At 36.9% G+C, this 22,072-nt stretch overlaps 1 protein-coding gene and 1 pseudogene across 1 annotated transcript; one reads left to right on the top strand and one right to left on the bottom strand.

Annotated features, from left to right (window-relative positions):
• Positions 1-2,656: 2,656 nt before the first annotated feature.
• On the top strand, positions 2,657-17,207 carry LOC120174848 (vacuolar protein sorting-associated protein 54, chloroplastic-like). The gene is given in 19 exon segments (XM_039181586.1): positions 2,657-3,478; positions 3,626-3,688; positions 3,919-3,998; positions 4,121-4,238; positions 7,717-7,794; positions 8,839-8,992; positions 9,148-9,236; positions 10,141-10,330; positions 10,333-10,396; positions 10,635-10,806; positions 10,891-10,974; positions 11,058-11,443; positions 13,315-13,468; positions 13,708-13,789; positions 14,547-14,626; positions 15,564-15,725; positions 16,016-16,083; positions 16,620-16,700; positions 16,787-17,207. Coding segments are annotated over 19 exon segments (2,988 nt in total). The 5' UTR covers positions 2,657-2,731; the 3' UTR covers positions 16,923-17,207.
• On the bottom strand, positions 9,347-21,573 carry LOC120174847 (annotated as a pseudogene).
• Between the last annotated feature and the right edge of the window lie 499 nt (positions 21,574-22,072).

Consider the following 22,072-nt stretch of genomic DNA (forward strand, 5'->3'; position numbering starts at 1 on the left):
ATCATTAGTTATTGTTTTTTCCTCTTGTATTGTAGGTTGACCTCTTGGGTGATGAGGTGGAAGTACTTTTTGGCCTCCTCGAGAATATAGACATTGCGCTTAATCATTATTCCCCAGTATTGAAACATTATTCTGGAGTAAGTTGTTTCTTCATTATACTGAACTTAAATATCATTTATATTTCTTAGAAAGAGTCTAATTATGGTGTCTATGCAACCTTAGGTCATGTAGCATCGATATTAGCTATGGTACTATGATTATACAAATATTGTTTCCCTACTGTGTATCCCTTAAATCAGCCGTGCCCATAATTTCTGTATTCCTGCCTCTTTTTATCACATGGTTGGCGTTTTTTTTTTGAAAGAGAACATATTATTAATGTAATAAGAAGAAGAAAAAGCAAAGCACGGGGCCTCGTTAAAAAACCTCCCTAACCCTATGTGGAGGAAAAAGAGTGCACCTGAGCAAAGTCATTACAAAACAAAGCTGCTCCCAAAGAACAACACAGCCTAGAACATCCAATGCTGGCCGAAAGCAGAACAAAACTTCACCCCAAGAACATCACAGCCAAGCTAAAACACAAAACCAAATTTAACCAGAGATAACACCAGCAGCCAGCTTCGCGAGGGAGTCTGCAGCCATATTCCTGCTTCTAGGAATGTGTTTAATTAAGAAATTTCCTTTAAAAACAGTCTCTGTACCAGTCTAAGGACTTCCTCCCACTCGGGAGGAATCAAATTCGGGTTTTTAAGCCATTTCACAACCGATTCACAATCGCATTCTAGAGATTGGTTTGGCGTTTCTTAATATATTGTTTTGCTTGTTTCAGATTATGGAGATGCTAGAGCTTGTTAGAAAAGAATTGAGTGGAGAATCTAGGAAGCCACGTTGATTTATCCTTTCATTGGGTAGTGTTTTTAATAAACTTAATGCTCCATAGGAAAGAAAGTTGCATCTAAAGCTAATTAGATTTTTTTTCTGTGATTAGCTGTTGTATAATGTTATGTTACTTGGACTCTTTCTTTTCTTGAAGTACCTGTTTTCGACCCATATCCAAATATTGGTATGAGGTTATGATTTTCCAAAGATCTTCCAAGTACATGGAAAAACGTAGAAATTGAACATATTCTTGTCTAACACATCTCAAGTCCTATTAACATTGTGTTTATACGTGTTTGACTAAGTTATTGTTGTTTAAGAAACATCAAGTTCATGCCACATATTTCTAGTCTAGATAGTCCAAGAACAAGGGAAAAACAAAAAAATTGAGCATATCCCTGCATTCGACACTAGCCGCACTGAGTCCAGCTAAATTATTGTAGTTCAAGAAACAGCATGTTCAGGCCACCTAGTTCTAGCATGTAATTTTCTGAACCTATTTGTTTCATTTTTGCTTGCAGATGAATGGTTGCTTCTTTCCATCCCTTGTGTTTTCTACCTTCTCAGGCATTCAACATATGGAAAGGAATTGTAGCTTACTCAAAAATTTCACAATCAGGAATAGGATTTTGCACAGGTGACCTAGAAAGATGCATCTTATCTCTGTCGGTTATGCTATTCTCTCTGTATAGAAACTCAGAAGGTAGTTTGTTAGTATTTTGATGAGATTCTTTTGACATGAATTCATGGATTCTCCTAGCTTTTAAAACGCACCACAAGTGTTATTTTAAGGTTTCTCTACCATAGCTGTACAGACTTAGTAAGCTAATGGTCTGGCAATCCATGTTCGTGTACTTTGTATAACTTTTGTCAAGTTGATAACTTGTCTTACACAGATTTTGATATGCTTGTGTGTTCACATCGTGTTTTTAGTCCTGTGTTGTGTAATATTATCGTGTTTGGCATTTTCGGGTACAAATGGAATGCCCTTTTGCTTCCGTCCGGCTGTGAGTTGCATCTTTGATCCTTTTTCTCAAGTACTCATGTTCCATGTATATTCAAACACAATCATAGATGTTGATGCTTAATGGTAGCTGTTGTGATCTTTTTTAGCTTGAATAGAAAGTAACAGATTGAAACGTGAAATTAGATATGACAAATATTTTAAGAACAGATATAGATATTTTCAGTTGAAGAAAGTTTTTGAAAAATTTATAAAAGAAAAAAGAGAATTTTTTGTTAAAGAAGGGAAGAAAAAATTGTTTCTTATTTTTAATGTCATAAGATGATTATTAAAATATTTTTTTATAAATTCTATTAAAATATATATTTATTACAGATACAATAAATATGATATTTAATGTGTTGATACACTGTATACATCGTATAGAACGTAATGACATATAGATGTTTTCACGTGTTAAATATCATAATTTTTGAAAAATAGTCCACTCTTTGGAAAGGAAAAAGAATTGTGACAGTGGTGGGTCGGATAGAGAAGTGTGGGCGAGACCCGACCCTGTAGGGGATCCGCTTTCTTTGGTACGCTTTGATTCGTTTGGCTAGGCCTAGTTCCAGTACCAGTACCATCTTCTCCATCTTGAATATTGATCTGATCTCAATCTTTCTCTTCTAGGGCGCTTCAAATCCTCCCTTCTTTTCAGATCCAAATTACCATTTAGTTCTTCAAAAAAAATTACCACTTAATTACAAAACCAAACACACATTTCCGTCACGACAAATTCTTTCAAGATCCATTCTAAAACATTCTTTTCCTTTTTAAATTATTTGATAGAAATAGCTTTCCTTTTCCCCCAAATTTTCTTTGTTTGATGGTTTGTAGATTTTGAAAATGGATTCACAGCCTTCCCCATCGGGAAGGTCGTCGACGGTTGGTCGTACCTCTTCATTTTCCGTCGCCGATTCGGGTGGCCAAACGCTCTCTTCCGTCCTCAACAATCCTCATGCCGGAAAATTGGATGCTTCTTGGGGTGGTTGGTGGTCGGTAGCGCCGCCCGAATTCGCCCCCTTAACGTCCAACAAAGCGACATCTGACCTCGCCCGATCCGATTTCCAATCATATGTTAGTTCCATCTCTGATTCTTACCATCGATTTGAGGACATTCGGAATCACATCACCAAGGAACAAACATTCGATGTCGATAACATTGGGGAAGCCCTCGTAGCTTGTTTAAGGGAGGTACCTGCCCTTTATTTTAAGGAAGATTTCGCTCTCGAAGATGGAGGTACCTTCCGAGCAGCCTGTCCATTCAACGATGTTTCTGAGAACATTATGCTTCAGGAGAAATTGACCCATTACTTGGACGTTGTGGAGCTCCATTTGGTGAAGGAGATTTCTTTGCGGTCCAATTCTTTCTTCGAAGCGCAAGGGCAGTTGGAGGACTTGAATGTTAAGATTGTGGAAGGATGCAACCGGATTCGTGATTTGAAGAAAACTATACGGCTGATTGACAGTGATTTGGTTGACTCTGCTCGGCAGACGCAGGAGTTGAATGCCAATAGGACCAACCTGTTGGCTCTCCAACATAAATTGAAGCTTATTCTATCTGTAAACCAAGCGTTATCGGCTCTTAAATTGGTCAGCTTTTTAATTTCCACTTTTCTCTTTTTCATTGTAATTCACCAAGAATAACAGAAACGGAAAAAAAATATATATATATATATTGAAGAGGCTACTTTGTTAATGCTTCTATATGAATTTGATTTAGTTTTATCGGATATGCAGCTTGTTGCATCTGCAGAGTGTGCTGGGGCTTTGGATATTATCGATGATCTGCAACACTTACTGGTATATATTCATCTATCCATGAGATAAAACTTCTTTTATTATTTTTTTTTGAAAAAAAAAATTATGTTCCTTTGCCTGCCTCAGGTTTAAGTTGGTGAATCCATTTGTAAAGTTTTGCCACTTTATAGCTAGAGTTCATGCCTTTGTTCTTCCTTTTGTTTTTGCCAGATCCACATTGTTTAATTAAGTAGCTCTTGCAATTTCACTTATGAAATTGTTCCTTTTCATAGGATGGGAATGATCTTACAGGTTTACATTGCTTTCGTCACCTTCGAGATCATGTAGTTGCTTCTATAGATTCCATAAACAGGTATCGCCCCCCCTAAAGTGCTGTGACATTAATGACACAGGAAATATTACTCACAAACTTTCTTCTTCTGAAACAAATCATTAGTTTGTAATATTACCAACATTCTATACTCCTTTTGGCAGTATTCTTTCCGCAGAATTTATGCGTGCTTCAATACATGATGCTGGGGATAAAGATGCAGTTATATTGTTGAAAGCAAAAGCCAGGGCATCCATTTCCTTGAATGGAGAGGATGTTGGAGTAAGCTTAATTACATTCTTTTCTTTTTTTGGATATCGAATACTCTTGTTTTTCTGTTTACATCTATAGTCAATGGGGTGTGATATACTCCATTTTTTTCTCATCCTTGAAGGAAAGCATCTGCATTATTTGCTTAATTTTACTCACCTTTATGTTCAAGATTAATATTGAAAATATAGAAAATGGATTTAGAATTGAACATTTTATGCAATACTCGTAACTTACTGGGACATCAGACTGACCATAATAGCTTTGCAAATGTGATTTTCTTCATTTGATGATCTTCATTATCTGCTTTAAACTTGACACAACTGAATATTGAAGTGGTTGGATTTCGTAATTGATTTTAATTTGAAGAATTTTGGATGTTCTAAACACCAATGTATTGAAAATGAAAAAAATAAGAAGTTAACATAAAGTTTTAAAAGTAGTGAGAGAAGCTCCAACTTCTCTCTAACCCATGCGTTTTCAAATTTCAAATTTCCAGGGGCTGAGGGAGAGAGAAAATATGAGTGTCGTTTATACAGCCCTAACTACCGTCATCCATCGTTAGCCTTCCACCGTCCGTCGCTTGTCGTCCGCCGTCCACCGCCGCACTCCGAACTCCTTTTGACGCCGTTTTTCTCAAGGATCTTCGTCTACCTAGAGCGTTTCCTTATTCCTGCTTCTTTTTGTTAGATTCCTCTTCAATTGGAGCAAATCTACTTGCCTTTCTCCGCCGTTCTTTTCCACCAACAGTCTTCCGAGTTTCGTTTCAACCGTTCCACTGTGCTCGCCGGAAGCTCGTGACAAAAACCCAAGTACTCTACTGTGAATACCCACTGCCGTTCAACGAAAATCTTCCTGAGAAAAACTTATATTTCCAGATAGTCGTTGCTGGCACTGGGTTTTCACGTACGGAGGCATATCTTCCCTAGCATTATACTTCTCTAGTTTTTTCGTTCAAATCTGCATTCAAAAATGACGTCCAAGAATCGTGTGGCAGTAATAGAGGATTGAGCAGAAACCTCAGCTCGTCAAAATAAAAATCGTCGTCAGTCCGAGATAAAGGAAAATGAGCTCGTTAAGCCTTTGAAAAAAATCAGATTTTAAGGCGAAACGGGTGGATTTTATATTGTCGAAGGTGACTGAAGCAGAGCAACGAAATCAGAGACATGGGCAGCAGACAAGGACTGTGCAGAAATCAGAGGAGGAGAGGAAGAAGTTGAGTAGTACAGTGGCAGCGGATGAATATGAGAGGATGGTGTTGGTGACAAACAAGAATAGGGATGATTCGTTGGTTGAAGCAAGGAGCGTGGAAGAGGCCATTGCACAGATTTCTGAGGCGGAAATCCTACCACAGGATTCCCATGGTCTTAATCACTGGTGGAAGAAAGATTATCCAAGAATCAACAATGGGTATAGAACTGGCTGCTTTACGTTATACATTGTTAATTTACCAGAGAAGATCCATTGGAAGCGGTGTGGATCGTTATTTTGCCCATACGGTGAGGTTATTGACTCCTTCATTCCAACAAAAAGGAATTCAAAGGGGTTTCGGTTCGGTTTCATTCGCTTTGCAAAGATTGGAGAAGCCAGGAGAGCGATCTCAAAGATGAATGGTGCTCGCATTGATGGTAGTAAAATTGGAGTCTCTTTTGCCATATACAACACAAGACATTCTTTTTGGAGAAAGTCTTTGCCTGTGGTTCACCAAAAGCATGAGAGGGAAGATGTTACAAGTAACAATTTCCATACAGTAATCGGTGTGGTCGACGAAGCTAAACTTCATGTTTTGAATAACTGCCTAATGGGGTGGTGCAAGAACTATACCAAAATAGGCGATCTTGCTAGCCAAATGCAAGACAAATGTCTCAATGGTTTCTCGTTAATGAGAGCTGCTGGGAATGTAGTTCTCATGATATTCAAGGACTTTGCTTTGTTGAGAAGGGTTAAGAATGAACAATAAGAGAATCTTGCAGAGTGGTTTTCCAGAGTTAAACCTTGGTTGGAGAGTCTAGTGGTTCAATGCCGTCGAGTATGGGTTGTTTGCGAAGGGATTCCGTTTCACGCGTGGAATTGGGGTACGTTCAAGAACATTGCGGCTAGGTGGGGCGAACTAATATCAATTGATGAAAGCTCTCAGTTTCCTTCATCTTTTGATTGTGCAAAACTTCAAATCCTCACAGAGTCTAAAGTGAGAATTGATGAGTCGTTGAGTTTGAAGGTCGGCTCTAATTTATATGAAATCATGGTGCATGAAGTTGAGCCTTCTTTCAAACCAACTTCTTGGACCCCTGAGGAAGTCGATGATTCTCCAGATCTGACTTGTTCTCTCGGGGATACATCGGAGAATTCTTTGTCAGGATCGTTAGTGTCATCCTCAGGTTTAAATTACCCCGTCGAAGATGTTGCAATTGAAGGTACCCAATTAGAAGAGGTTCCACTCATAAAGAGTGTCAAAAGCTATGAGAATTCGAGTATTAAATTGGGGTTACACACAATGGAGGCTGTGGATTCTGATGGAGTTAGCCTCAGGGCCTCGGAAGATGTTCTTATGATGGGTCTCTTTACTTCTCATGGTTCATCTAGTGACGCAATTCAATTAATGGAAGACACCCCAGTGGTACCCCCTATCCCTGGGAAATTTAGAACTAATCGTGTGGTGAAGAAACGCAAGAAAAAGAAAAGAGTTTTGAATTAAGTGGCAATGATACTTTGATTGAAGGGAAGGAAGTGTGGTTTTGGTTCATTGAAGACATCTCATCGAGCTGATTTTTTGGTGATTTTGAATCATGTTGGTATTTTGTGGAGTTCCCTTCAGAGGCGGATGTTTTTGGTTTAATGGTTTCAGGTGTTTTCTTGTATGTTATATCATTAACTGTTGGGATGTTTTCCTTTTGATGGAGGTTTTTTTAGGTATAGGGTGGTTGCCTCTAGATTTTTGTGGTCGAGAAGGCGAGAGTTTTAGGTGATTATGTTTATTGTAAGGGCATTTATCCTCATTTGAGGGTATTTCGTGGTATCGTATGTAATGGGTGTTTTATTCAATGAAATATGAGGTACTCTTTTCTTTCTTCCAATGTTCGTTAACATACTTCTTAGTATGTGAATGAATACGAAGGGAGTTTTTAATGAGACCTCCAACTTCTATCAAAAAAAAGAAGAAGAAGTTTTTGCAGCTTTCTGATGAAAGCTGAGTGGTTGCGGCTTTTGTTATTTGCTTTTTGGTATCTGTTTCTGCTTCCTAAAAGCTGATGAAAGCCCAAAACAAGATGACAGGGCATCGCCTGGAAATGAATGGAGTATTCCATATACTGTAATGTTTTTCACATTAATTGGACTACAATGTTGGTTTAATTCCTTGAGTGATGCTAAACCACATTGAAAGTTTATTGCCTGTTACACTTTATTGTATGTATTTCTTTATTTATTATTACAGTGGCTTGTAAGTATGATGATGTATTGGAACTGGTAACTAGAATGGGTAGTTTTTGAGCAGGTTAAGTTGGATGAGGAAGAAACCACAAATTTTCGAGATCGTCTTCTGCCTCTTATCATTGGTTTGCTTCGAACTGTGAGCAATTTCCTCTATTTTTTTTCTTTTTATGTTTTTGAATCTGTGTTGCATACAATTATACATATGCGTAGGTCTTTGATCTTCCATGAATGACTTGACATTAGTGAAAATGTTCAAATTAGTGAAAGTTGAGCGACCCTGAAATTGTGTTTGTTAGTAGTGGAGTAGTTTTTCTAAGTAAAATATTCCCACATGGGGTGAATTGGAGAAGTTAATTGATCGGTTAGTAGGGCTTATTTTACTGTTAAAAAAAGTTTTGGGTTTCAAAATGTGTTATAGTGATGTTTGCTCTAGAAGATTTTTTCCCTTCATTTCAGTTGTTTTAAAACTCAGAATCAAATAGGTCACATGTAGCATATGAAAAATTACTTGAAAGCTAATTCTAAAGGAAATTTTTATGGGAACAACTACTACAATTTTCAACATAGGAGTGAAAATCTAGCTATTTTGTTTTTTAAACCTATAACGTTGTCCAGCACATTTCAGAAAAACCTTTAATGTTTCTGAATGTTGAATTGTGGGCTTACGAAAAATTCCAATGGGCTTGACTTACTTACCCAAGCTTTATGGTAACACATGTGGTGACTTCTCCTTTTTTCAATGTTACTTAGAAAGGATTGTTGGGAGGGGTATATAACTACATTAAAAGGAACATCACAGCTCAGTGGTAACCTTAAAACCTCAACCTCATTTAAAACGACGAGTCCTATATTTTCTAGGCTCATTAGTTATAGGCTGTCGGGGACATGCATGTGACATTTCGATGTTGATTAGTAAAGGTGAGTGACTAAAACAGAAAAAAACATGAAAACTTATGAACGCCTGGATAATTTACCTGAGTTATTTTCTTCAATTTCTTCCAAGAAAGTTCTAGAAGGAAGAAGGCTGGTGCAGACCTGCAATTGCATAATCTAAGCTATTAATCCCATTTCTTTTTATCCCTCTGACCCCATATCCATAACTTTGTACTTTCAATAGTGGAATCTGAGGTTGAAACCACCTTGGAAGGAATGATCTAATAATATTGTGGTTGTTTTTCAGGCCAAGCTCCCATTTGTCCTAAGGAATTATCGTGATACACTCACTGCTGATATGAAAACTGCTATTAAGACTGCTGTTGCGGAGCTGCTTCCGGTTCTTGTGGGCCAACCTCTGGAGTCTGATATGTGCACAGAGCGCACTGTGGATGCAGATGGTAAGAACTATTGGATAATAGATCTTGCATGTGTAGAATAATTTACTTGTAGAGCTCTCAGGCTTTGTGTCTCTTTTTATGGAGTGTGGTGGGTTTTTGTGTGTGTGTCTCTTCTGTCCCTTCGAGTTGTTAATGCTAACTGTCTGATGGCTAAGGTGGAGGCTTATCCCTTGCAAGCAAATTGAGGAGTTTGTCATCTGGAAGCATTGTCCAACTTCTGACTGCTATTTTCAAGATTGTACAGGTAATGTATATTTGCCTACTACCAGAGTAAGAATTTACTGAATTGTAAGGGTATAGAAGGCATGATGAATGACATCGTGCATATGTTTTGAGATGCTTAAATATGACAGACACACACACTTACTTTGTTACTAGTAAAAGTACAACTTATAAAAGAAGTTAAAAACTAAATTAAACTAAAGAGAACGCCAGTAAAGCTCTGTGTTTGTGTGTGTGTGTGTCTTAGACACGTGAGGTACTGAGGTGTGTCAAATGTGCCTTGCCTTAAAGGTTATAAGGCATCTTTGTTGTTTGTTGCTAAGGTGCAAACATTTAAAACACTCTGTACGACAAAACTGAATAGCAATTAGATAAACATTAATGTATCTTCATTGCGACAATATTATTATGGTCTGTAAGAAGAGCTGATATTATGATAGGGTGGCAAAGTGTGTTTAGATGACTATTTGAGGTTTACATCTAATCTTAGAATCTGGTTATCCTTGTCTTCTTAGGAGTCCGAAGTTATTAAAAGGTCACTAGGCCAAACAATATAGATTCTATCATATAGCTGATTAGTTGCCCTTAAATTTATGTAAAACGGGGAAAAATACTAAATAATTTAGCTTGCTGGCAAATAAACAAAGGTTGTTATGAGATCTGTGACTGTAGTCCATGTATATGAATTCTGTTAATGTGTTACTGGCTTGAAATATGTGTCTCCTTTGGATATATTTTCCCTAATAAAAATTGGGAAAACTCATTTTTATTTGAAATAAAAAAAATTGCCTGTAATCGTCTTTCTATGCTTGATTAATATGTAGTATATGTTAAGCTTGGTATGGTTGTCTCCTTATGACAATTTCTAGTTTTGCTCGGCACTTACGTAAGATGTAATATGATTTCATTTCTTTTAGTGAATGCAGGCACATTTAGTCCGGGCAGCTGAAGTGAAAAAGGCCATTGAGTGGATAATGTGCAACCTTGATGGCCATTATGCTGCTGATTCAGTCGCTGCTGCAATTGCCCTTGGTGCTATGGCTGCAGAATCTTCTCAAGAGAGTAATGGTCAAGGTTCTTCACTTCCTCCAAATGCATCTTTAAGGAGTACCTCCAAAATCCTTTCATCCCAGGGAAAGGAAATGATGCACCAAGCCCCTCTAATTTGTCAAAGAATTTCAGGTTTAGCCCTCCCCTCCCCTCCTTTCTAATTTTTATTTCACTAACATTACTTGTGGTGTAATATCTCTCTTAGATTCTGAGGTATTTTTGGTGGTTGGAATAGATAGGGGTATGCTCCAGGGGTTTTAAATGGTCTTTTCCCCCTCCCCCCTCCCTTGATCTTTGTTCCCACAAAATGTAATTAATTTAAAATAAGCTCCTTATTTATAATACTCTAGGAAAATTGTATTCTTGGCAGGGCTGATGTTTTAAGAGAAAATGCTGAAGCAGTCTTCGCAGCTTGTGATGCTGCTCATGGAAGGTGGGCAAAGTTGCTTGGGGTTCGTGCTCTTCTTCATCCTAAACTGAGATTGCAAGACTTTTTGAGCATATATAATATCACTCAGGAGTTTATAACTTCTACAGAGAAGGTATTCATTGTTTCTTCTCTAGTGATGAAGGGTTCGACTAACCCCTCTGGGGTTTTGATAATATTGCATGTAAATTTTTATCAGATTGGTGGAAGGTTGGGATATAGCATAAGGGGAACACTGCAGTCACAGGCTAAATCCTTCGTTGATTTTCAACATGAATCTCGAGTTAGTACCTGATACCAATTACCAGTTGTGCTTTGATTGCTTTTTGTTGATACTCTAATCATTTTTGTAATTTTCAACTGTAGATGACGAAAATAAGAGCGGTGCTTGACCAAGAGACATGGGTAGAAGTAGATGTTCCTGATGAGTTTCAGGCAATTGTCTCTTCGCTGTTTGATTCTGAAGCGATAGTTTCTGGAAGCACGGATAATGGTGAAAGTAATATGACAGAAATATACAGTAATGAGGGTTCACAAGTGGCTGAAGCTGGATCACGTGGTTCTGTGGAGCAGAATGATTCTAGTGGTACAGCTGCGGCAAATGCAGCCCAAGGGAAGACTGAGGTGACTGAGAGGAAGAAATCTGATGCCGTAACATCATCTCAGAGTAACAGCTGTAATACAAAGGAACGTGGAAAAAATGCTACACAAACACTTGAATATGGTGGTGTTAGTTATCATATGGTAAACTGGTTAGTTATCCTGTTTTCTTCTTACCCTCATGTCCTTTCCTTTTAGAGGTGGCAAACGAGTCATTTGGATCGGGTTTGGGTCGGGTCATTTCGGGTCTAGATTAAATTCAGTTTAATTTTGTTCGGATCGAATCGTATCTGGTTTGGATCTAGTTCGGGTGTATGGTGAATCGGATCGGGTATCGGGTCGGTTGTTTTCAGTTCGGATCAATATCGGATTGGTTGATTTTCGGGTCAGGGCAATATCGGATCGGTTGATTTTCTGTTTAGGTCAACCTTTAGATTAGGTCAATTCGGGTTGAATTGATTATGAGTCTAACCAAAATCAAGTGTATATATAATAAATATTTTTTGATAAAGAGAAGAGGTCTCATTAAAACCCTCCCTTCATAACCATCGTAAAACTAAGTTTTACGACGGATATCGAAAGGAGGAAAAGAGTACCTCAAAATTTTATTCATTAGAACCAACACAGAGCAAGATTACAATTCTGCTGAGAAACCAAAAGCTCAGCAAGGCCCCTCTAAGTACACTCACTCTCTAGTTACAGAAACTCCCTTTAATTACCCTATCCCTGCCTTAGCTAAAGCATCTGCCTCCCAGTTCTTAGAACGCTTAATATGTCTAAAAGATCGCATTACGAACCAATGCAACAGTTACAATTTCCTTAACTAACTTTAAAAAAGTCATAGGACAGTTTCCAGGATTTTTTAACCACTCCAACGCTATGGCACTGTTACTTTCCAGAATCAATCGACCTTTATCACACCATTTAGATTCTACAAATAAGGAAAGGCCCGCTTGGATGGCTTTCAATTCAGCAAAAATTGTAGGTTCTGGGTCAGCAGCATAGGAGAACAACCCCAATAACTTACTCTCTTCATCTCTCAATAGACCACCAATGCCACTTTCCAACCAATCTTTATTCACAGCCCCATCCACATTTACCTTAAAGAATAATTGATATATGCTTTGTAAAAATATGTCTTCTTATTTGTTAATTTTATCATTTAGGTTTAATTTCATTCTCAGTCGTTCAATATTTTCAATTAAACCATCATTTAGAGATGATAAATCAATAATTTGACACAAATACAATCCTATAATACGTGTTAGAATTTGTTATCAAAATTTTATATTGATCTCGTATGAAAAGTTTATAATGAGAACTATTTAATAAAGAAATAAAATTTTTATTTCCAATTATAAATTTAATATTTTTATTAAATTTTAAAAAATAATAATAACTTTATTTTTAAGTTTTAATCGTAACATAAGTAAACTTTATATTATTTTTATTATAAATCTAATATTATTTCCTTTGTTTTAGTTGTTTCTATTATTTTTATTATAAATCTAATATTTTTATAACAAGTAAGATAAGTAAACTTTATTTATTATTGTTTTCAATCTTACAATTAGATTCTTACTTTTATATTCCTCTTAAACTTTCTATTTTTTATTATATATCTAATATTTTTAATAAATTATCAATTTTATTTAAATTAATTTATTATTTAAAATAACTTTTATCGTTTAATAACTTTTATCAATTTCAATATGTTTGGGTTGCTTTTTGGTCGGGTTAAATTCGGTTCGGGTTGCTTTCGGATTGGGTTAAAATTCGGTTTGGATCAAGTTATCAGACTCTATATTTACTAGTGCCTTACCCATGAAATTTAGCTGTTGGGTATATAGTTCTCTCTCTGGCTCAAGCATTCTGTACCGTGTTCAACTGTGTTCATGTGTACTGTAACTTGTGCAATTATAATCATGTCTGCCATTCATACACTTGTTTTTTCAACAAGAAGACACAATCTACTTGATAAACTAGCCTTAATGCCATTTATTTACTTTCTTGTTCCTTCCAGTGGCTTAATATTGCTGAAGATGCTGTCAGAATACATTGACATGAATCATCTTTTGCCAGCACTATCCTTGGAGGTGGTTCATCGCGTTGCAGAGATTTTAAAATTTTTCAACACAAGAACTTGCCAACTTGTTCTAGGTGCTGGAGCCATGCAGGTATGAGCTAGTTTTCTAGCTAGGATGTTCTTCCCTTAAGTTTTACTTGAGAATAATTTGATTACAACAGAAGGGTTATGGTTGAGACTAGTATGATCGGATGTTGTTTTTCCCTGTGCATGTTTTCATGATTGCTGGTTGTGACTAGAACCATCTTGAACTATATATTTATAATTCTATCATATACTCTATATTAACTCCATTACCGTCATAAAAATTGGAATTGAATGGTATTGCAGGTTTCTGGTTTGAAGTCCATTAATTCTAAACACTTGGCCTTGGCAAGTCAAGTCATTAGTTTCACATATGCCATTATTCCTGGTAGGTTATGATAAGACCATTTTGTCACTATTCCTGATACATAAATATATCAGCTGCATCATCCTTGTTAGCAACAGCTAGATGTCCTATTCGCATATTGAGGCTCAATTTTTCCCAAGTTATCGTCATTTATTTGGAGGACCGTACCCACATTCTTACGTTCAATTATATGGCAGGCACTAGTAAATATAGAGTCCAATAACTTGGCTTTGAAGTTCTACTACAAACATGTGTTGTATTGTCTCACTTTTAACCTCTACGTAACTGTCGATTATTCAGGTTGTGCAGTCTTTTATGGTCTTTTATTGTAAATATATTTTATTAGTTTGAAGAAAGAAATGAAACATTGATTACCGATCTAGTGTCAGACGTTGATTTATGAGTCTTGCGGAAAACAAGGAACTCTTTCCAGTTCAAACTAATAAAAATGAAACATTGATTACCGAACTAGTGTCAGATGTTGATTTATGGTCTTTTATTGTAAATATATTTTATTAGTTTGAAGAAAGAAATGAAACATTGATGATCTAGTGTCAGATGTTGATTTATGTTATTTGCCCGTAACAGTTACAGTTCTGACTTCCCACTATTACCTGATATATGTACTGTATTTGCTTTCTTTGTGTTCTTTTTCTTTTCATTTTTTCAGTTTCATTTTTCTTCTTTGTAGCATCCTTAAATCTATTACATTCTGAGTTCATTATTGAAAAATCGTATGTTGCTGATTAATTGCTGTCTGCTTTGTTTCTGGTCTAAGAATTGAAGCAAATCCTGTTCCTGAAAGTTCCTGAACCTCGGAAATCACTGTTGCTGTTGGAGTTTGATCGAGTTGCACAGGTATAAGACTTCGTCACTTTTTGCATTTTGAAGCATTTCACCTTTTCCTTTATATTTTATCCTTTATTATTATTATTTTTTTGTGTTTTTCATTTTTAAAAGGTTTTTGGCAGAACATTTTATGGCTTTTTTATTGTCTATTGTCTGCTTGTGGCATTATCATTTTCTTTTTCACATCGAGTAATATATATGGTGAAATTCAAGTCTAGAGTAATTAATTTACTGTGTGGAATTAACTTACATACTCCAACTTTCATTTTTCAAGAAGTCGTCACGTCCGGCACATATCAAAGAATGTGGGTACTTCGCACCCAAAATCTAATGATGAAGAAAATATTTTATGCAAGTCAGATACAGATTTATCTGGCAGTTCTGAGTCTAAGCATGGGAGATTGGATACAATATTTTCTTATGATTAACTAATCTGATTATTTTCCATATATTTTGATTTTAGAGTTTATCATGATGTAGATATCCTTTACGCCGACTCATAGTTACTAAATTATGTTGGCTAGCAGGTCTTTAAATAAAACATAACAGATTAAAATAAGACCATTCATTTGCTAAAATTTAATGCAGTGGTGGCAAGTTCAACATTTAGTGAAGATAAATAAACTTAAGGATTGCGGATTGATATATAAACTTGCATAATCACCCGGCGGTTTTCTAAAACTCCTAGGAATTTGAAGGTGACCACAACTATAGAAACTTTATACACACACATATATATGGAGGCCAAGGAACCTTTGAATTTGAATGTGAAGGATTTAGTTATATTTAGAAAAATATTTGGACATGTGGCTATTTTGTTTTATGCTTGTGGAAGTCTTCCTTTTACCAATAAGTATTCTATGATACACATATAATGTCCCGTTTTACCTGCCCTTGCTTGGTACACATTCTTTGATAAATATCTGACTCATTTCTCTAAATTCAGGATTATAGAGTTCACCGGGATGAAATACATACAAAGCTTGTTCAAATAATGAGAGAGAGGTTGTTGGTTCATCTGCGTGGACTACCCCAGATTGTTGAGAGCTGGAATAGGCCAGAGGATGCTGACCTACAGCCCAGTCAATTTGTCAAGTCCCTTACTAAGGTAGCTACAATGTTTTAATTAATTCGATTCCAGGGGTTCTTACCTTTAACCCCTGTTGGTTTTTGTTTCTGATGGATTCAGTTCAGAAAAAAGCACTTTATTAGTTGAAGAGGCATGCAAAAATTCTGGGAGTAGATTTTTTTTATAAGAATTCTGGGAGTAGAATTCCTAAATGAAAGCCCAAATTATGCCATTAGGCTTTTTGTTCAAGTGTAAATAGTTCACTTATTTTACATTTGACTTGAATTGCAATGGATGAATTGTTTTGATGGGCGAACATTCATTTACAGGAAGTTGGGATCCTCCAACGTGTTCTATCTCGAACATTGCATGAAGTAGATGTTCAAGAAATTTTCAGGTGAGGCAAATTCAACTCCTAATTTAGTTACTGGATGGTTTGTTTCATTATCATGCCATGATAAAATTGTCTTACAATTATAACCACTATTTATCGTATACGTGTTAGCTAACCGTGGAGAGAAATGTTTAAAATGTTCTTCGAGTCAAAAGGGTAGGAAATCATATTTGAAGAGTAGAAAGTTTTTAGGAATTTTGAATGGCACCCATAGATTCATTTATATTCCTGGTTGCTTATTGAAGGCTTGATTTCCCTTCATTATACAAGGTGTAGGCGTAATGTTGCCTGTAAAATATTTATGAGAAGAGAGCCTGTTATCCTTGATAAAAACAAGCGAATTTTTTACTGTCCCATCCATTAACGTGTTCTTTTCCCCTTTTCTCTTCCGTTTAATGACATTAATTTTTGTTACACTTAGAATCATTGATATTTGCATCAGGCAACTCTAGTTTTTTTTAATACTTCATTATTGTTGAAAGTAGATGGTTAATTGATGAAATAGGACTGTTCCCTTAAAATTAATTTCTCCTCCGCAGGCAAGTTGTTGTAGTCTTCCATTCACAAATTTCGGAAGCGTTTTCACGCTTAGAAATCAGCACACCTCAGGCAAAAGATAGGTATTGTACTGTGTTTCAAATTTTGACATGAATTGAAATACAATATTGGTTGTCTTTTATGTAACAGGGTTTATTTTTCATGACAGATTGCATCGTGATGTTACACACATTCTTGGATGCATTCGGTCTTTGCCGTGTGATAATTCAAATAATTCTGTTACACCAAACTGGGGTCAACTAGATGAGTTCTTAGCACAAAGGTTTGGGGCTGAATCCGGTTGAGATTTGTTTTGTACAGTAAGACACCCAGATTTGAAAGGACTTTATCAGAGACCAATCCTCAGCCTATGCAAATTGTTTTGTAGAATTAAATTGAGGCAAGGAATCTATGAATCTCCCTCTAGATTTGGTTGTCGAAAGTTTTGTTACGCTAGACAATCGAAATATTATAAAACTAATTCGAATGAGCCAAAATTGTCAAACCTTTGAACCCTTTCACCATTGTTTGTGGAAATGTGTACTACATAGATTCAAGGCAAATAGTGTGTTTCTTAAAGGCAAGATATGCTACCACTTGTATCTTCATCTATGATTATGGCCTGCAAAAGAGGAGAGAATTTGCAGAATGTGATTGTGTTGATTGTTGTCTTTGTTTTTTGGATTTAAATTTTATTTGTCAACAATGAACCAAATTTTATTTTATAAATAAATAGAAATTGGACCAAAATTTTCACCAAGCTCATAATTTGGTTTAAACTTAAAATAATCTAATTATATTTTATATTCTTCCATGTAATTGAAAAGGATGTCGAAAGACTTCTATTCATTCCATAATGTGCTTCGTTCTACAACAATTTGTGAATACATAATTAAGGTAGAACAATATCGCACCACTCAAAACAGGGAGGCCAATGAGATTAAATTCCCTGAACATATACGGAATGGAGATTCATATGGATGAAAGATCTTCATATATGGTCTTGATACCTGGCCTCTCTGAAACAGTTCGGACGCATCTCAATCCTATTCCAAGAACCTCCTTCATTCCCTTATCGGCACCCGGATTCCCAATCTCTTGAGCCAATGCCAAATCATAGCAATCCGAGCCACTACCATCTGCTACCTTCAACCGAACCCAATCTATCAAACCGATCCCTTCTTCCTCCCCCGGAATCACATCACCAGCACATTTGCCTGTTAGAAGTTCCAGCAAAATCACTCCGAATGCATAGACATCAGATTTGAATGAAAGCAACGGTTTCTTTGTATCAGCCAACTCTGGCGCCCGATATCCCAGGAGATCAGCATCTAATATTTGTTCCATAGTTCCAGCTTGTGTCATGAGACGATGTAGGCAGTAGTCGGCAACACGAGCATTAAGATCAGGCCCGTCTAATAGTATGTTGGTCGCTTTTAGGTTACCGTGTGGCACAGCTCGGTCAAAATGGAGATAGTTTAGACCCCGTGCAACATCAACTGCTATCTTCAGCCTCTGTGCCCATGCCAAAGGTGGACCTTTTCTTCCCGGTCGATCTGAAAAAATTACATGAGACTGATTAGGAATAAGACTGAAAGTTGGCCAATATCATAATATCATATCATATACAATATAATTAAAAAGAACATTTCTCCAGGATTTTACCATAAAGAAAGCTTGCAAGACTTCCAGGTGAGATATAATCTGAAAGAATCAGCTTCTCATGCTGAGTAGGGCCCCAATAGTAGCCTCTCAAACCAACCACGTTCGGGTGTCGAATATTCGTGAATTTCTTAGCCTCCTTGGCGAATTCTTTTCTCTGCTTCGCCACCCCTTCTCGAAGCCATTTCACAGTCAAGAATAATCCATTATCCAGTGTTGCCCTGTATGAAGTCCCATGACTGCTCCTTCCCAAAACTTCTGCAGGAGCCCGTGACAGTTCCTCGGGTGTCAATGTGATCGTATCATTGAGAAAATGCAGCTCACCGACAAGCTGGTCCGGTGATCTTACATCCATCTTGCAAGGTGCTCGGCTGTAAATGAATCTCCGGACTCCGGTGACCAAGATAAATGGCTGGTCTTCGAAGGAGAGTAACCGGGAACTGCCACCATTTTCTCACCTGGATTGATAATTTCGGATGATGATCCTTTCTGTGAAGACACGACATCGACCGCTGAAACAACTGTGGGACCCCCACTCTCACTTCCGGCAACACTAGAAGGGTTTCTGGGTGCTCGTTTGCTGACATCTTTACTTGTAACATGCTTCGGAGTTCTCCGTGATATACGGATATAATGTATGAATATAGCAAGCAAGATGAGAATGATAAGAGCAACCACACATGACACCACAACCACCCATTTCACAATTGTGTTGATCGGTTTCTTCTTCGATTCAGCGGGGCCATTGTTTGATCCAGAAGGAATGGTCGGCAAATACAACTTAGAATTTCCAGGGTAGAAGGAAGAAGTAGGGAACTTCCTCAGGCTTTCCGGGACAACTCCAGAGAGATCGTTGTAGGAAACATTAAAGCTTTGAAGGCCGTTGGGGACCTTGTTCGGTAGAGATCCAGTAAAATTATTCTGGGATATATCTAATGAGCTTAGCGAGTTCATGTCAGCCAAGGAAGTAGGAAGAGAACCTGCTATGTTATTGCCTGCAAGATTGAGCACTTCAAGGCCAATCAATGACCCAAATTGGTTCGGAAAATAACCGTTAAGCCAATTATGAGAGAGATCAAGAACATGGAGGTTGGATTCACTCAAAGGAGAAAATTTAATAGCACCGGTAAACAAATTGCCCCCCAGATGAAGTTCTTCCAAAGTATCCAAGTTCAGTAGGTCATTTAAAAAAGGTCCATCTAACTGGTTGAAACTGAGATCAAGGACTCTAAGCTTCGGATACTGCAGTATCACTTTAGGTAGCGAGCTAGTTAGTGAATTACGTGAAAGGTTGAGATGATTTAATCTCAAAAACTGAGGGGTCAACTCGGGAATCAACCCTGTCAAACGATTCTGGCTAAGATCGAGGTATTCGATATTCCCCCACTTTGACATTCGGGTTAAATTTCCTTCTAATTTGTTATTTGATAGATCAAGTACCACACAACTTCCGGTCAGTAACGGAAGCTCCCCCATGATCCCGTTTGAAGAAAGATTGAGTGTCTGCAGATTTGTCGACATGATCATGGATATCGGCCCTGGAAGATGAACCAGAAAGTATGAGGAATAGTAAAATGCATACAATAAGACAAAGCAACTAATATGCGCAATACATAAATTGAAAAGAATTCAGGCATTTCAGCATTCACGGGTTAGAAAAAAACTACCTGTGAGATTGTTCCCACTTAAATCGAGCTCGGTTAAAAGTAGAGAATCTCCTTTCAGCAAAACATTAGGAATGAAGCCTGTAAATCTGTTGTTGCTGAGCTTGAGGACCTGAAGATCATAAGCAAAGTTAAATCCGGGCAATTCTCCGGACAGCTGATTGTAGCTTAGGTCCAACACCTTCAAACTTCCAAACAACTGAAGTTCAGCTTCGCCAACCAATGATCCAGTAAGTTGGTTGTGGCTAAGATTTAAAAACTTGATACTCTCGGATATGCCAGGTAGCAATTTCTGTGAACTAGAGCTCTGCAACATATTCATACTGAAATCAACATGGCTGGCATTCGATAGAAGGAAAAATTCACCGGACAAGCTGACGTCTAGCATATTCCCTCGCAAGTCAAGTACCTGAAGACTGGAAATGAGCTCGAACCCTTTTGGTATGCTCTTGGTAAATTGGTTGAAAGATAGATTTAGATACAGCAGCTCGTTCAGTTCTGTTAATGAGGTAGGCAGCATACCGGACAGGGTATTGCGACTCAAGTCCAAAGATAGGATTGAAGCAAGCCCTGAAATTGTGTCCGGAATAGAGCCAGAGAAGTTGTTCCCTGCCAGTGAAAGATTCCTTAAGCTCTCTAGCTTACCGATGGCCGGTGGTAAAGCTGAAGAAAATAGATTATTCGACACATCCAAAAACTCGAGACTTTTGAAGTCACCGACATTGTCGGGAATGACACCGGCAATAGAGTTGTTCGATAACGAGAGTTTCACAAGCTTCGTCAGGTTTGAAAAAACACTCAAGTCTGCATCAATAGAGAGACCTAAGTTTTCAAGGATAACACCAGCAACATTCCCACCATTACAGACAATCCCATTCCATGAAGAAGGGCAGCCATTGAAATCTATCGACTCCTCGTTCCACGAATCGAGGACATAACCAGTAGGATCATGCTTAATATCCTTCTTGAATTCAAGCAATGCCAGAATGTCCTGTGAGGGAAGTTGCCCAATGGCAGAAAGGAAATGTAGGGACAACAGTAAAAACCTAAAGAACTTCTTCATATCCGCCCCTATCAAATCCCAAGTTACTTCAAAACAAGAAACACTCCCTAATGCACAGAGATTTTCATACAACGTCAATTTCAGACAAGCAATGGCCGTTAAACACAAAATACAACCTCAAAAGGACAATCCTTTACATAAAGTAGTAAGGTAATTTCATCAAATAGTACAGGGAATCCTCAAGATGTGAAGAATAACACAGCAAATTTCCTGATAAAAGAGCACATTTTGACAAAGGCCAAGGCTTAAAAGTGATGAATCTGGTTGCAGAGGAATGAATAATGGAAGATACTGAGTTTCGACATAACAATCTTTAGCAACACAGAATGAGAGATAAGCTAATGCATTTAATGACTGAAAATCAGCTGCAGCAACTTTGGGCCCCAAACATAGATCTAACCATAAGAAAATGCAGCAATTTTCTTACCAAGATTCCTTCTTCATTCAACAATGCAAGCTCAAATGAAAACTTTTTAGTATCTGAAAAAAGCTCACGACTTTTAAGCAAACGAGAGCATTTGCTTACCCAAAAAGTGGAAGTGCTTGACACTGGTACTATGAGCTCACTCGAACCAAAAAAAAAAAAAAAAAGCTTCAAAAAGTAAAATGAAAAAGAAAAGGATAAAGTATATCAAAGGTCACTTAATTACACTCAATCTATTATTTTGGTCATTTAACTTTCAAAAATTAAAAAGTAGTTGATAAAATTATCAAAACTGTTATAAGATTATCAATATGGTATTGTAATAAGTGTAGTAATTTGATAAATTTGATGATTATTTTATAAAAATTCGATAGAAATTATTTATAATAATTAGATAAATTTAATGATTATTTTAACCTTTAAAAATATAATTTAGTCACTCATCTATTCTTACGATTTCATTTTGTTTATTTAATTATTTTTTTAAAAAAAAGCATACCTAACATTACATTTAATTTAGTTTTGGTTACTCATAGTTAAAAAATTAACATTAATGTATAATGTCATGTCATCATTAAAAAATAAAAAATTACACCATTAGCAATTTTGTTTTTGTTTTACGGTGATGATCAAAAAATAGAA

Source organism: Hibiscus syriacus, unplaced genomic scaffold (genome assembly GCF_006381635.1).
Source record: "Hibiscus syriacus cultivar Baekdansim isolate YM2019G1 unplaced genomic scaffold, ASM638163v2 tig00112127_pilon, whole genome shotgun sequence".
NCBI lineage: Eukaryota > Viridiplantae > Streptophyta > Magnoliopsida > Malvales > Malvaceae > Hibiscus > Hibiscus syriacus.